This window comes from Orcinus orca, chromosome 4, assembly GCF_937001465.1.
Source record: "Orcinus orca chromosome 4, mOrcOrc1.1, whole genome shotgun sequence".
Classification (NCBI taxonomy): domain Eukaryota; kingdom Metazoa; phylum Chordata; class Mammalia; order Artiodactyla; family Delphinidae; genus Orcinus; species Orcinus orca.
In genome coordinates this window covers 49,864,811-49,882,039 of record NC_064562.1, presented here as the reverse complement: position 1 = coordinate 49,882,039, position 17,229 = coordinate 49,864,811, and the positions used below count along the sequence as shown (strand labels likewise).

The window sequence follows — 17,229 nt, the reverse complement described above, 5'->3', positions numbered from 1 at the left end:
GGTATTCTTTCCATTTACACTTTCTGCTGGGAAGGCCACTGAGTGGCCTCTCCATCTTTCTACAGAACTTTCCATGATACTCATGGCAAAACTAAACTGCATCCTGGTTTTTCATGGCACCCAATCCTTCTTTTCATCTGATGTAACAGAATTACTTTCCTATGCATCTGGCTCTCGCCTCATTGAGCTACTGGGATCAGGGAGTTGGTCATCGTTTAATCTCCCTCTTTACTACCTCCCTGCATAAAACATAAAACAAGTGGATTACACAAAATATGTTCTCCGCAAGTGTCCAATAGGAAAGAAGACATGATTCATGACTGTTTATTTTATCCTACTAAACATATGGTACTATTTAGCCTACTTTATTATGATGTGTCATTAAAAAATAAGTAGCTTTTAAAAAGTTTCCCAGAATTAGGAAAGATGCACTGTGGCCCACATTCTGAAAAGAGCTGTTTTACTGGAACAGTCACGGAAGAGATACATATCTTCAGGACAAAGAAACACTAAGAGAGAACAGTGCTTTTTTCGATTCCTCAAGTCAAGAGAAATCCAGTTCTGGAGTTGTCTCTACATCAAAGTTAGTCAAATTAAGCAGCTTTCTCCCTCTCCCTTCATATTATCTACTTGTCATGATTAAAATGCCTTACTAGCTTCTAAATGGGCCCTGAAAACTGGCCCTTTTTATCTTGGTATTCCAAGAGGCAAAGTCTTGGGACCACCCTTCATCCAAATGCCAACGTGCTACTTGTAGAGATTATTCCTTTATGTTAAATATTATTCTCTCCCAGAAATTCTCTTTTCAAAGAGAAGTTTAGTCTAAACCCCTTTATCAGAAAGGAAAGAGATTTTAAGAGTCAGATGAACTTGAAGTTAAATCTATCTGACTTCTGCCATGACCAGCTGTGTAAAGTCCTCCTTGCTTTGTAAAGCTGACGTTAGTCCCTCTTGTAAAACAGGGAAAATGATACTTAGCAAGGTTTTTGAATGAGATGGCACTGGTAATATTTTTAGTGTACTGTTCTGCAAAATAAATGATCAATAAATAATGACTTTGACGAGGGCCCTGGGACACATAAAGAAACCAGAAGGGAGGTGGTTGGAAATTTTGGCCACTTAGTAGCGGGTGGGAAAGAGCCCCGGTTGAGATATGGTGAATAAAGCAGCTTCTCATTAGGAGGTGTGCTCTCTAGTCATTTAATGCATTTCATTATTCTTGTTAAAGACATCGGGCTATTGTTAAGTCATTCTTGGTCTTAAAGTACTTTTACATCTTAATATGGAACTTCTCTAGTTAATCCCTGTCTGTTGTAATACTAGATCAACCGAAGTATATTCGGAGGGTTTTCAGAAAAAACTTCGGGATTTTTGAATGTCAGATATCTAGCTCCCAAACTCCACTCCTTCCCTTGAACATAGATCTGGTATTTTTTTTCAGCTTGCAGCGAGGGGTTTAATTTTCATTTCCTCCCAGCGGCTCTCTACGGTCCCAGAAGGTGGGGCGCCTGGCATCCGTGTGTGGTTTGGGGGTAGTAACCTCTCCCGGGGCTGCCGCCCGCCTCCACCCACCGCGGCGGCCGTGACGTCACAGGCGATGCCCGGGTCTCCGCCCGGCCTATAAAGCTACAGGTGCGCGCCGCGCCTCCGGAACGTTCGCACACCTTGCGCGCGAGCCGGAGCCCAGGGATCCCGAGGCGAGCTTCAGCGCCCGAGCCCGGCCGGGCCTGCGAGCACGCCCTGCAAGACTCCCCTTGTCCCCCTTCTCCCCACCACCTCCTCCTCCCTCCAGCAGCTCCCGGCCGAGTTGCCCCAGAGACCGCGACGCCGCCGCTCCGAGGGACCAATGAGAGCCTCGCTGCTGCCGCCGGCGCCTGTGGTGCTGTCGCTCTTGATCTTCGGCTCAGGTGAGGACATCCCGGCTCTGAGCTGCTGCCCAGCGCTTCTCCCACCGTGGGCACCTCTTGAATTTTGCTGCTGCTTCTCCAGAAAAACCGCCCCTCGGCGCCCCCGGCTCTGTCCCGTGGGAGGTGATCGAGGTCCCTCCCTCCCTATGGTCCCTCCCTTCCTCCTTCCCTGGCTGAAGAGAAAAGTGGGTGGGTGTCTTAGATGTTCCAGGCTAGCAAGAGGGAGCCTGAGAATCCTTGTACTCTTACTTTAGTCCAGCTGAAGGAGAACTTACAGATCCTGTGATCCAAATAAAGATAAGATAAAGAAACCGAGGTACAGAGAGGTGAAGTGATTTCCGCAGATCTTGGAGAAGAGGGGTTAAGTCTCGGGCCGAGGAGTGCTACCTCCTGCCTAAATTCTCCATGTCCTCTGTCAAGTGATTTTGTTTTTACTTTTCTAGACGGCCTCGCATCGTCCCAGGGAGAAGTTAGAGATATGGGAACATATGTATATGTATAACTGATTCATTTTGTTATAAAGCAGAAACTAACACACCATTGTAAAGCAATTATACTCCAATAAAGATGTTAAAAAAAAATTACCACTCTGACGCTGTTTTATTGAAATCTAAAAGATAAAGCAGGGGCTTAACTCTGGACCCCAAATCTTACCTAGTCCCTAGTTTCTACTCTATGTAAGAACAATAATAAGAAACAATGGCAATAAGAATAATTGTTATCAACTACTGTTTACATTTGATATACATACTCTTGTTAAAAATGTGAGCACGTGTTAGGAAAATCTGGTATTTATCTCTAGAACCTGTTTATTAAAATGGGACAGGTAACATTCTAGAAACTACAAATGCATTTGGTATGTGAAGTTACGACAATATTTAGATATTACTTCTTAAATAACTATATTACATTAATTTGCCTACTTGGTAGTGTTTTTTTGGGGGGTGTGTGGAAATTAATGTAGGCTATCTGTGGAAAAGAAAACAATGAAAGGAGCTCTGTAACTGACACAACAAACAGCCATTTGTTGGCAAAATGTGAAGTTGCTTTCATAAGTGACTCAATCACAAACAGTAGCACATGTGCAATAACTGCTTTGACAATAAACCTGTCTCCTGAATGCAACTGATTGGTGAGAAGAGGCATTCTGCTTTACTTTCTCTTTTCTTCCCTTTTTCTTGCTCCCATAGCCCATTATACTGCTGGATTAGACGTCAATGACACCTACTCTGGGAAAGGGGAACCACTTTCTGGGGACCACACTGCTGATGGATTTGAGGTGACCTCAAGAAGTCAGATGTCCTCGGGAAGTAAGATTTCTCCTGAGAGTGAAATGCCTTCTAGTAGCGAACTGTCCTCGGGGATGGACTCTGACTATGCAGAAGAGTACGATAACGAACCACAAATATCTGGCTACATTGTAGATGATTTAGTCAAAGGTGAGTAGAGGATAAGGTGACAGTGTAGCCTATAAGATGTGTGGTTTGGATGAGCAAACCTGCTTCCAAAGAAAAGCTGCTCCCTAGATCTCCCAGGGGCTTTCTTGCATGTATGACTGTTGTATACCCCACTAGGTAAGCTAGCAACTGAGATGGAAAGAGCTATTTGTTTGCACATCCTATGTGTCTGGAACTCTAACAAACGTTTTATGTCTAGTAAGTCTAATCTTCACAACTCTGTGAAGTAGGAATTGTTATCATTTTACAGATGTGATAACTAAAGCTCAAGAAGGTTAAACATTCTGCCCCAAATTCCACAGCCAGAATGAGAAACTCCAATCTGTTTGGTCCCAGATACTCTGCCACACGACCCCCCCACCCCCAATCTGAGAAACAGATTAAACATCAACCAGTCCTATATACTTAGCATCTCAGCTTTTATAGCCACTCCCCACCACCACTTTTCTCTAAATAACTGCATTTTGACACAAATAAGGGAACAGAAAGAAGTAATGGGAGAGGAAAGATTGAATCTTAGCCTTTGTGAATTAGATGTTGAGAAATTGGTAATAATAATAGTAATACCACCTTATGGAAATATTAAAGGACAAATACGCATGGATTTTATATTGCTAAAATCACTATTTAACCCCAAATCTCATTTGTCAGTTAAATAATAGTGACCTATAATTTTCCTCTCTTTTGCTGTTATCTGAACTTTTAAAAAGAGCATTTGCTTAAAATGAGGGTATCAAAGTAAGAGGTCAGTATTGTTCATTACCCTCATATTACTTTGGAGTTTGAGGGCAGATCATCAATAAATCAGCTCTAAATATCCTAGGAGCGTCCACTATGGAGGCAGGACTTAAGGACCCTTCTTTCCTGACTGTAGTTTCCCTGAATCCTCCCCATCTGTCTAGCTCCCAGAACTGGTGAAGGGATAGCAGGTGACACCACGAGGACAGTGACTGAGTTAAGTGGCAGGTGGGAAAAGCTTTATCGAACACTCCACTTTCCTCCTTTGCTTCAGAATTTGTGCTTTTATTTTATTTTATTTTATTTATTTTTTGCGGTACACGGGCCTCTCACTGCTGTGGCCTCTCCCGTTGCGGAGCACAGGCTCCGGACGTGCAGGCTCAGCGGCCATGGCTCACGGGCCCAGCCGCACCGCGGCATGTGGGATCCTCCTGGACCGGGGCACGAACCCGTGTCCCCTGCATCGGCAGGCGGACTCTCAACCACTGCGCCACCAGGGAAGCCCCAGAATTTGTGCTTTTATAATACGTAAGGTGAAGGGGGTCCATCTATAATTCTTATTTTTGCGGGGGATGAGATTAGACCATTAATACTCTAGAAACTTTTGTCTTAAAAATGCTTCAGGTTAACATTTCATAAGGCTAAATGAATTGTTGGTGATGAAAATGACTAGTGGATAAAATTGCAATGCGTTGTAAAATTGAGAGAAAATTGATCCATGGGGTTGTCTATTGAAGCACTTCAGCATAGTGACCATTTGTCTCTGTCTAAAATTTGTAATATATCTGATAAAGTACATCATATTGATTTGAAATGTTTCTGTTAGAGGAATTATCCTAATCTGTGGTACTTTTCTTATCATCAGAGGAAAGTTTCAATATAAAAATTGCATAGCCACCTATTAAACATTGCTCCTAATTTGACTATTGTTAATGTTGATATAGTAACTGCTAAAATATTCATAATATTTATTGGTCATTACCTTAATCATAGGGTTCTATCTTTGATACCCTTCCCTATGTTTCCAGAGTTTTCTATTTAATGGGTACTGCAGGACCATTATGACTAATTTTATTATGACATTATGATATTTTCCTCTTTCCACTGGACTCTGCTAAATACTAGCTCAGATAAACCTATTCAGGAATTAGTATAAGAAAATGCACAGATCTAACATGGAAACTCCTTCTTCTTGTATTTAGCATATGGGTTTTCTATACCCCGCATAACTGTAACACTGAACAAAGGTTTCTGTGGATCTGAAGAGTTAGGATGAATCTATGAAGCAGCAAGTACAAATATTTCTGGACTCCCCTTTTTCAAATAGATTGATCACAGAACTGAGCCCCCAGAAGGTATCAATTAATTATAATCTGTTGTAATCTGGGAGTTGGAGAAAATTGATCAACTCTAATGTATAATTCTATTTTCTTCATTTCAAGTATTACACACTAATTCCCAATTATGATAGTGAGCACAAGACCAATATGAGTAAAGAAAATCATCAGATATACTCGAATCCCACTTTAATTAATGGAACCAAACTTTTTCCAAGAAAAAACATAATATGGTAGGGAAATACTAGGCTTTAACGTCCCAGGACTGCCATTTTCTAGCTAAGTGTCCTAGTGCAATTTACTTGTCTTTACTCAGCTTCATTTCTCTCATCTGTATCATCTGGCTAGTAATAATCCATTCAACTGTGATTTGGGTTTAATTAAATTAATGCTCATTACCAAGAACTTGGTGTGTATTAGAAGTGAAAAAAATGTTTAAAATATTTCATGGATTTTCTTAGACAAGTAACTCCTACTACTCCTATTATCAATAATAATAATATTACTGACACAGATAAATTCAAAATATGTTTCTAACCTAATAAAATAACAAAGGGGTTCAGATCTTTAAGTGCCACACAATACACATATTCTCTTTGTTCAATTATTGTGTATGAGTTGTGTTAAATAATGAGAGAAATATGGCTGCTATCCCTGTGAGCTCTCACTGCTAGGACTTCTTTCTCTCATGTCTCCAAAATGGTATTCCAGGTGAAGAGAGACTGTTATCAATACATCTTTTTTTTTAGTTGAACAGGTAGTTAAGCCAAAGAAAGACAAAAATGAAAGTGAAAAGACTTCAGATAAACCCAAAAGAAAGAAAAAGGGAGGCAAAAATGGAAAAAATAGAAGAAATAGAAAGAAGAAAAATCCATGTGATGCAGAATTCCAAAATTTCTGCATTCATGGAGAATGCAAATTTATAGAGCACCTGGAAACAGTATCATGCCAGTAAGTTTTCCTAAATTATGTAGAATTCTATATTTCTAACACTGTGTCTGAAACCCCTAACCCCATTTATTTTTTTCAATGTATAAACCAGGGGTTTGCAAACTTTTTCTTAAAGAACCAGGTAGGAAATATTTTGGGCTTCGTGGGTCAAGATGAAGTATGTACTCGTATAACCAATTAAAATATAGCCATTTGAAAATAGAAAAAACATTCCTGGCTTGCATGCTGTAAAAGACCTGGCAAATGGCCAGATTTAACCCATGGGCGATAGTTTGCTAAACCCTGGTGAAAACCATCATTTTACAATATATATTTACAAAACCTCTTGATAAAAAGGGAACTAAAGGTAGTTTTCACATAATGTTGTTCTAGCTTCCTTCCCCCCGAAAGCCGCTAGCACATTAAATGATAGTGGAATGTATTAGCTCCATAACAAGTCACTGACCTCATCAGTTGGTCATACATGGAGCACAAAGAACGAAAAGGTGTGTCTTGGAATATCACACCCAAACGAATCTCAACTTTTCTTATACTAATAGATCTTTGGCTCAAATGCATTCAGTGTCTCATCGTTTTGAAATACAAATAAATGTATGGCATGACTTTTTTTAATGTTAGAATTAATGGTCGTTTATGATCTGGAAAGCAAACATAAAATTTATTGGAATGTTTTCAGTGATTATAATTTTAAAATATGGGTGTTTGCAGATGTCATCAGGATTACTTTGGTGAACGATGTGGGGAAAAGTCCATGAAGATTCACAGCATGGCTGACAGCGATTTATCAAAAATTGCTTTAGCAGCTATAGCTGCTTTTGTCTCCGCCATGAGCTTCACAGCTATTGCTGTTATTATTACACTCCTGTAAGTAAGGCATATCTTAAAAATCCCTAATAAAATAATGCCAGGTTAATCTTTTTCAGTATTTCTAACACAATGTGGTATCATATTTGAGATGAGTTATTCTATTGGTGGCATATGATCTTTGGTTATATCTTTACACTTCATTGACAACTCATAGAATATGGTTAAATGGATATTACTTGGGCCACCATTGAAACTTAATACATGAAGCCCTTTTCTTGAACTTAAATTGATAGTTTTGTTTCATGTTATATGGCTACTCATTGTTACTTCCAAATCTCAGAGTGTTGATATCGTCTATGATTATATTAAGCTAAAACAGGCCTCCCCAAAGCTAATTAAGGCCTGGTTCATAGTAGGTTGTCAGAGATATTGCTTTGGTACTAAAAAATCACAAAGAGCTTCAAACCAGGAGCCAAGAAAATATGTCTTCTGCTCCTATTAGAATGCAAAATTCTGAGTTAGGACTTTTATAGCATGGTGTACTGACATACTTAGAGCTTATGCCTATTATTGTCAAGTGCAATATGGGAACTCAATTATTAACATAAATTTCCTCCATATGGCATGGCATAGGAAGCAGGGACAATTCTATTACTGTCTCATTCCTGCAGTATCTTCCCTGTACTTGTAATAACAGACCACATACTTCATTGCATGACCAATTAATGTTAGAACTAGACTGTCCCAGGTAGTAGACACTGGTGGCTATGTAAAAATGACATTGTCTGTCAAACAAAAGTCAGTGAATTAAGGAAGTTGGGGGAGGGTGTGAATGGCTCTATAATGACTCATGCGCTACTAGAGCTTAGGGGAAAGCAAGACTCATTATTCTAATTTTAGGTCTCAGTAAATTACTTTAACAGCTGGACTGTGTACATGATCTATTACTCCTGCCATTCAGGAAACAAGGGGTTATCTTCTGCCATTGTTTGCTATTATTTTAAACTCAGATCAGATAATGATAAAACGACACATAGAATACTGTTTTATGATGCACATAAAGTTTTATGTAAGGTTTAAATTTGTTTTGCACACACTAGAACTTATTTCAGTCTGTTAGTACCTCAAGTCAAATATGCAAATTATTTAGCAAAGATTCCCTCAGACAAACCATTACTATTTGACATAGAAGGAGAGAAGAAGAAATTGCCAGTTAGGGAAGATGTTTTGAAAGAATTATTTAAGCTTGTAATTATTCAAGTTGAGGTATTTAATAATCATTTGGAAAAGTATGGAAAAACTTTGTCATGTTGTCCTTTTCTCTGGTATTCTCCCTGAATTTGAAACACATAGCAAGTACTTGCCTAAGACATAGTTGCTGCTTTTTCATAATTGAACTTGATTTTTTTCCCCAAACATCCCAACAAAAGTTCTTAAGATTTTAATAGTAACATTTAGTAGATAAAGACCTACTAAAAATAGAATTGCTTGTACAACACTAAGACATTTCAGACCATTGAGTTTTTTGGTAATAAGTAGTCATAAGTAAAACTAGAGGTATTTATTATATTTAGAAATAAATAAAACTCAATTTGTTTTGTAAGCCTGTTTTTTAAAAAAAAAACAAAACTAAGCATTCAGATTAATTTGTATAAGCATACAGTCCTTCTCTGGTAAAACTATACTATCTTCATCTCCCAATTGTGCATGGCAATTGTGCTAAGTTGGCGGCGGGGTGGTGGTGGTGGGACATGGATGTGTTTCATGCCTTCTGAAAGTCTGCATCTCAAGGCACACTTATTTAAATCTCAGTACTTTGGAAATATGTTTATGTAAAGTCAACATAAAGATCCCCTTGAAAAGAACATTCATGATACTTTTAGCTGGGTTTAGGTTTTGTTTTGGTGGAGTGGTCCATAAGTGTGAAACGGTCTATAACAACTTATGAAAGGAATTCCCTATACTCATGAAACCCCAGTCAATATATAGATGAATAGAACTTTGATAACAGTAGAATATCTTGTTCTCTGAAGGCTTCGAAAACGATACTTCAGGGAATATGAAGGTGCGGCTGAAGAACGAAAGAAACTTCAACAAGAAAATGGAAATGCACATGCCATAGCATAACTAAAGAGAATATTACAGGTTTGAGTTTTAAAAGATATCTTTATATAATATCCTACAATTAAAAAAATATAACATCTATTATATGAAGAAAAATGAGCAAAACATGTTTTTTTAATTATACACTGTGAACATTGGCTACATTAAAGTGTTATTCTTTGATCATGAGCTGGAGTTCAGTACTGAGGATGGACTATGTCCTTTTGGACTATGTCCTTACTATTATAAGGGATATAAAGATGAGGGAGACACAAATTCTGTTCTCAAACAACTTAGTGTTTAGTAGATAGAAAAAAAGTGTAAGGAATGAGAATACTAGGGGAAATAAAATATGTCATAAGAAAGGCACCAATGGAACATGAGGAGTTTCCAGTGAAGGAGAAATAGAATCCAGTGGGATACATTTAGGGGGCACAAAAGGATGTGCATACGGATGGCACTGGAGGTGAGCCTCAAAGAACTGGTGAGATGGGGACAAGCGATTATAAAGGGAAAGGAAGATAAATAGTGTGATATGGGCTAGATTATTTTAGAACTGTTTGAGAAATGGCCTAGTTCAAATGGCGTTGAGGAAGATAAGGTTGAACTGATAGGCTGCGCTCACATGGTGAAGAGCCAGCATCCAGGAGCTTGCCCTACAAATGGGACGAAGTGGAAACAGCAGGTAGAATACCCTTATACAGAAAGAAGTAGGAGGGCAGAAGGGGTGCAGATTTGAGAGGCAGCTTGGTCAGAGTATATATTGTAGTTCTTATTAAATTTTTTTTTTGTTAAGAGGGAGAGCTGAGCATGTTGTAGGGAGAAGGTATAGAGAGGAATATTTCATTGATAACTAAAGTGAACAGCTAATGACGCAAACTTCCAGAGGAAGAGGGAGGTAAGATCAAGGACACACTTAAAGTTGGTTAGAAGAAGGAACTCCATTCCCTCAGACACTTGGGAAAGATGTCACATCCTTAAGTTATTATTTTCTGCCTTCAGTGGACTTAAGAACTACTTAGATGGTTGTTAAATATGCATATTCCTAAATCTACTAAGTCAGTAGTACCATTTTTAATCAACACTCCAGATGCTTGGAGAACCAGTATATTTAACATTGGTTGAGTACAGGCACTATGTTCTGAGCCTGTTACAGAATTAGCTCAATAAGTCATAAAATAGGTAATTATCCATGACAATTCTATACTCAATACTTATTCATCAAAATTTATTAATGAATTGGCTTAATGATCTGAAGCTAAAACCACCAGCATGAATAAGGGTTGATTTCTGGTGATTTAGTGCAATTGAAATTTCTCAGAGGAGGTCCAGAATGACTTTAGGAAAAGGACTTATGATGAGCTGGCACACAGTGGCTGCCTATAACTGGTATCTACTATTATTATGCCCTTGGTACTAAATATTCTAAGTTAACTGTATATCATAAATACACTGAGCCACTTCATCTTCGTTTTTAATTATATCCACTGCATAGATTTGGTTAGGAAAACTATTTCTCATGACTATTGCTGCGGTTTTATTAAGCAGAATTTGATGAAACGGGTTGAGCATATGCAGTCTTTACCTAAGTAGGCATATAACCAAAGCTGATGTGAAAGAAAGATTCAAGTCAAAGGGATAGTTTGTCTCTGAAAAGCTCTTAGCAGTTTTCACAAGACGTCCTAGACAAAAAATTGACAGAAATTCTGATTCCTGATTATTCTTTGACATTTTCTTAAAGCTATGTTGGAATTGAGCTTATCTCTAACACTTTGTTTTCTTTTCTAACAGAGTATCAGATCCGAGTCACTGCGAAGTCACAAACCTGAGTGATGCATTGGTTTCTCTTTTCAGTGGATCCAGAGAAAAGAGAACCTTTCCATTCTGATGGTTTTAAACTTTCAATTGTCACTTTTTAACCCTAAGTCTTATTTCTGTATATAAAGATGCATGGAGATAAAAAATATTTTTTCAAGTTGTAAATAATTTATTTAATATTTAATGGAAATATATTTATTTTACAGCTCAATAAAATTTTTTAATCAAACAGATTGAGAGTTTGAATATTAGTTTTGACATTGTGAGACTTTAGGGTATTTTTCTCTTAACATTTAAATGATCAGTTTAAAAGGAGTTCCTTCCCTTTTTTACTGTTTTTGTGTTCATTTTCAAAACTTACTGCTTTTCTTAGAAAGCACTCTTAATGGGAAAATTATAAACCAGAATCACTTAGTCCTCCCACAAATGCTAATATCCCAAACTGGTCTTTCTTATTCTATGTAGAACTTATTCCAAGTCCTGTTAATTACAAAAGCTTCTAAAATCAACACATGGCATGGCCTCTCTGTTACAGTAAACACAGGTATTATAAAAGAAGGAAAATATATTGCCCGTCATTATCATCACCATAAACAAGGAGGAGACAAGGTTTGAATACGGCATTTCAAGAGAACCAGGAAGTATTTAGATTTGAGACATCTTTCCCTAATATCATGACATAAATGTAAAAGTATCTAAAACCCACTCTTCTTTTTCTCCACTTGCTACTCTTTCTTACTCTTTTCTTATTTTAAACAAATACATGTGTATTTGTGACGAGTGTTCTTTCAAGAACATTAATGTTGTGGAATGACTCAGTCTGGTTCCTGGCTGGTCAGTTGAGTTACTGCATGAAAAACAAAACAACCGTTATATTGTGCAGGGAATATTTTGAGAAAATGAACCAATAATAAGCATAATTCCAGCAATCATCTCATAGAATTTCATGAATAAATGGTACCTCAAGCATCAATACTTACATCTGTCTCTAGCATCCCATTCACCAAATCCATGCCCAGTGACCATCTAACCAATTGGCTCCCAGCCTCACCTACACCTTATCACTTCAGTTTCAAATGTCAGTGTCCAGGCCCCCCCTCCCAGAGCTTCTGACTTAAATGGACAGGTGTGGGTCATTGATACCTGAATTTTTTTAAAGGTTCCTAGATGTATCCTATTTACAGTCAGTGTTGAGAACCTGTGATTCACCTCTGCTTGCACATCTACAGTACACATTTTCCTCAACTTCATTTACTGAATATTTATTGTGGATGATTCAAACAGAGTGCTAGGAATACAAGACATTTACCACCAAGTTGGCGGGGGAAAGCTGTGTGAGTTAAACTTGGAGAGTTGGCAGTGGCCAGGTCATGCAAAGCTGAAAGACACAATTTCTCTGTCCAAGTAACTCATAGTCTAGTGGGGAGGCAGACTCATAAACAGATGTTGACTGTACACTACAGCACGATAAATGCTGTGATGGTAACCTACACAGGTGATACGTGAGCACAGAAGATCAGCTTTACCTCCTGGAACTTGGCAGGGGTCTGTGATCTTCCCGAACACGGACCATCACAATACCCACAGTGCCCTCCTTCAGTTTCGCTCCAAGGCACCCACCACCCCAATTATTCTGAGTGCCCTTCTGAACTGGCAAGCAAAGAATTGAGCTTGTTCCCTATAAATCACTTTGAGCCCTTGGGAAGAGAAGCACTCAGTAAACAAGGCCCGGGATTATCTCACTGCTTTATGAGATCAGAGCACTTTACAAACATTAACTAACTGAGCATATCATGTTGCAGAGTGTCGGTGTTGTAATGGGTCTCTGTTTAAGCTCTTTATTCTTTCTAAAATGTCTGCATACTCTTGGAAGGTATGAGTTCCACAGTGACTTCATGGACAGAAAGACTTTATTTGTCCCTCCTTCTACACTGCTAGAGAATTTTATCTCAGCTTGAGGAGCAGGGGAGTTTGGTGAGAATGCCACTTGACAGAACATTAAATTCCTTACCCCACAGCCCATTTGAGAACGCTTCAATTAGAGATCTCTGTTAGTGAAATTAAGACTATAGGATCCAACACTGTGTAGACCTGTAATCTTTGTCATGTTCTGGGAACTCAATGACACCTCTAATCTTGGCCAAATATCTCAAAATTATATTTGTTACAAGAGAGACTTGGAAAGAAAGCACAGATAGATCTATGCTTCAGAATCACTTGTTGGCTTGTTGAAAATGAAGATCCCTGGGACCCTCTCAAGAGCTCTTGATTCAGAATTCCAGGAATCTCCATTTTAATAAGCTCCTGAGTTGCTTCTCATGCATGTGCAAGTGATAACTACTGCAGAACAATGAACTCAAATCTCAGGTCAATTCAATTCCATTCAGTACATTTTTATTAAACACATACCAAGTACAAGGCAGCAACAGAGAAAAGGAAGACCCAATTTTAGCTCAAGAAATATATATTCCAGGAGGAGGAATAAAACAGAATAAGAAGACAGGTAGGGCTTCCCTGGTGGCGCAGTGGTTGAGAGTCCGCCTGCCGATGCAGGGGACACGGGTTCGCGCCCCGGTCCGGGAAGATCCCACATGTGGCGGAGTGGCTGGGCCCGTGAGCCATGGCCGCTGAGCCTGCGCGTCTGGAGCCTGTGCTCTGCAACGGGAGAGGCCACAACAGTGAGAGGACCGTGTACCACAAAAAAAAAAAAAAAATGCACATCACTTTTCATACCTTTGGGAACGAGGAAATAACACAAGAAATAAAGACCCTTACAGTGTTTCCACTTAAAGCAATAAAACTGTCTTTAATAAAAAATTTTATTTTTCTTGTTAAAACCCCAATATGACATCCCTGCATTCCCTTCACTTTGTCTCTGCATTTATGTCTCTGTTTTAATAGAAAATCTTAAATGACATCCACAATTTGGCAAACACTCACTGGGCACCTACTAAGTGCCAGAGATGGCTCATATACAGGGGCCATTTGTAATTCATTTGGAAGTGTCTTAAGTGGCTTGAGACTGAGAAGGACGCTGACATCTAGTCTAGGATCAGTAGTTTGGGGTTTGGGAGGGGGTAATCCCTGTATATTTGCTGAGATTGTTTTTTTGTTTCAGGGAATTTTTTGTTTTTTGGGGTTTTGGCCACTCTTGTCATGATATAATAGGCAAAACTGAGACAAGTTTCCTACCTTCAAGGAGGTTATAATCTAGCAGTTTAAAAACATGTTTGTGCATTCATTCATTTACTCACTTATTTATGCATTCATCCACAGATATTTCATGTTGATTTTTATAAAATAAATGAAGTAGGAAGTGTTGAAAGAATAGAGAAGAAATAATTTTGTACAAAAGGAATAGAAGACACACTGTTTGCCCAGGAAGAATATATAATCTACTTAACATCAAGTATGTGTGTGTATATATACATATGTATATATATATATATATATATATATATATATATATATATATGTAGCAAGAGGAGAAAATATCCATGAGTTCCAGCAAATGTAGAATGAAGGAGAAATTGATGTGGGGCAGACTGGTCTTTTATTGTTGTTATTGTTTAATAGTAGTATTCTCTTCCTCATAATAGCTACTTCAGTGTTCATGCTTCTTATGCAGGACAGAAGTGTCAAGGTGATGAACATTGTAGAATTATAAAGGTAAGTGCCCACAGGTACACTGGTAAATTGTGTGTATTGTCAAAAGTATTCTTTGAAATGAGTTATTAATCACCTTAATTCTTCTTTTCCTTTTGTGCTTAATACACTGTTTTTTACCTGTTTTCCCCGGTCTTTACATTCTTCACTAATATAAACAAAAACATTCATTGTTAACATACATGTTGATAAATGCTGACTACTGTACCTAAGTCAACAAAGGATTTTGTGAAGAGGGCCCACATCCAGCTTGTGTTCACTGTTAATAAATGCAGCCAATTTTAATCTCTACAGTTCAATCTTACTGTGTTGCAGTAAGCCAACTTTTTACTGATTGCTTTCCATAACTTTCTTGACAGAGACAGAATGGAAAATTATTGAACCATAGAAAGACAACTCTCCTAAACAGTCTAACCTTGTCCAAAGCCCTCTGTAGGTGTAATAAACTAAATTCTGCCCTTAATGGCCAATTGCTGGATTCCCTCCGTTTATACAGACATATCAGATCTCGAGTACACAATGCTTTATATGTATATATAGTCATGAGAAGAAAATTCTGTAAATAGCACTCTCGACTTATGTGTGTGACTTTTCTTGAACATTAAAATTCTGCTGACAACATATAACATACACACTCTGCCGCCTTTGTCAATCTCTGTTTGCATTAATTAATTCATCTGCAATACATTTTGATTTGATTCCCTAAATAACGAAGCATTTGCCTCTGATTTGTTTGGTCTCAAAAATTAGATACATGATATTTTCTGGGGAAACAATGCAATATTTAAAACTCTTAGCTTGGACAGCAGGAATTTATACTGGAAATTCCTGGAAAACTACCTATGACTGAGTGGCATATATGAATTGAAGGACAGACAAGTACCCTATGTCTTGGAAATGTTTATTTCTGAGCATAAACTTTGAAACTGAATCTGAGGGTGTGCACTGTAGGCATCGGTGCCCGTGAATGCAGAGCTGTCCCTTTTGCAAGATCATTTAGGTTACAACTATGTCCATAAAACTAAAATTAAACAATGATTTTCTTAAAGTATATCTCTATAGCCAGGAAGGATAGGACTAGGAAGCCTTCATCATTTTTTCTTGCTGATCCTGATGGCGTTTCTATTTTTTAACCTTACTTTCTGGCTCTCTTCCAAGTAAGTAGGTTCACATTGCTTTCTCTTTGCTAGACTCAGTTTGGAGTCACATGTGCATCTGACAGTCACTGAATCTACATTTGCACAGTTCAACAAATGAAGCTCTATTCATCCATCTATTCCTTCCTCCCTTCCTTCTTTCCTTCCTTCCTTCCTTCCTTTATTATTTGCCCATTCACTACACAAACATTTATTGAGGGATTTGTGTTTCCTAGCATTGAACTAAATGCTGAGCTTATAAAGAAAAATAAAACATTTTTAGAGAAATGACCTTGGGATTTTTTAATTTGTTTTTTCTTTCAAGTGTTTTGTTATTTTAGATGTGTTATTCAGTGGTACTATTGGGCACTTTATGTTTCATTTGGCTATATAATTCAAAGCATTATACTTCGGGTTGACTATTTTTGTGACTGCCCTAAGATTTGAATCCATAAGGTATTCAATGCCTCCAAAAGATGGATTGATAATAGCTGGCTATCAGTTACTGAGCTTGGAATATATATTATCTCCTTTAATCCTCACGACACTCAGGTGAGGTAGGTACTATTATTACCCTTATTTATTATCTGTATTATCCCTATTTCACAGATGAGAAGCAGAGATTCAGAGAGGTTAATTAATCTGCTGAGATCACAAAAACAAAAAAAGTTTTGGACTCTAAAACTATCTTTTGAACCGTATTACTAGATTCTGGAGTGGGTTCCATTAGAGTCTTCAACGTATTGAGGAAATTTATCAAAATGTTATTTTTCAACTTCAACCAGCTCAGGAAGAATAAACTGTTCTCACCTAGACTATTAGGTGTTTTAATGGAACCAGCACAAGGAGTGTGTGGTCTATAGGTCCTCAATCTCCCTACTCATCTGTCCCAAATGCCATGCAAAAAATCTCTACCAATCAAGAGGCAAGGGAATTCTCATTTGGGTTTTCTGGACGGAATAATGTGAGGAAGGGAGGGAGGTATCTTTTGATAAGCCTTGCCTAAGGAGAAAATGAAAACAATGCTTGCCTTGAAAAAAGACTTTGAGACAACAATTACAGCTAATTCCTATGGAAGGGAGTTCACTTAAATATTGTATAAGACAATATTCAGGGTAGAACTCTGGTAAAAATACAGAATCTAGAATTAGAAAACCCTGCTTTCCAATCCTGACTTTGTCACTTATTAGCCATGTCAACTTAAAATTGCCCACCCTCTGTAAGCTAATACCCATATCTTATCAATATAATGGAACATAATAAATAACCACCTAATAGGTTGTTGTGAAGATTAAGTACAATATTAAGT

At 38.0% G+C, this 17,229-nt stretch overlaps 1 protein-coding gene across 1 annotated transcript; it reads left to right on the top strand.

The window, feature by feature from the left end:
• Positions 1-1,281: 1,281 nt before the first annotated feature.
• AREG (amphiregulin) lies at positions 1,282-11,220 on the top strand. Its single transcript, XM_012536876.2, has 6 exons — positions 1,282-1,907; positions 3,098-3,346; positions 6,189-6,390; positions 7,099-7,254; positions 9,231-9,342; positions 11,092-11,220. Exons 1-5 carry the CDS (start codon positions 1,847-1,849, stop codon positions 9,322-9,324), a joined length of 762 nt encoding a protein of 253 aa, XP_012392330.1. The 5' UTR covers positions 1,282-1,846; the 3' UTR covers positions 9,325-9,342; positions 11,092-11,220.
• The last annotated feature ends 6,009 nt before the right edge of the window (positions 11,221-17,229 follow it).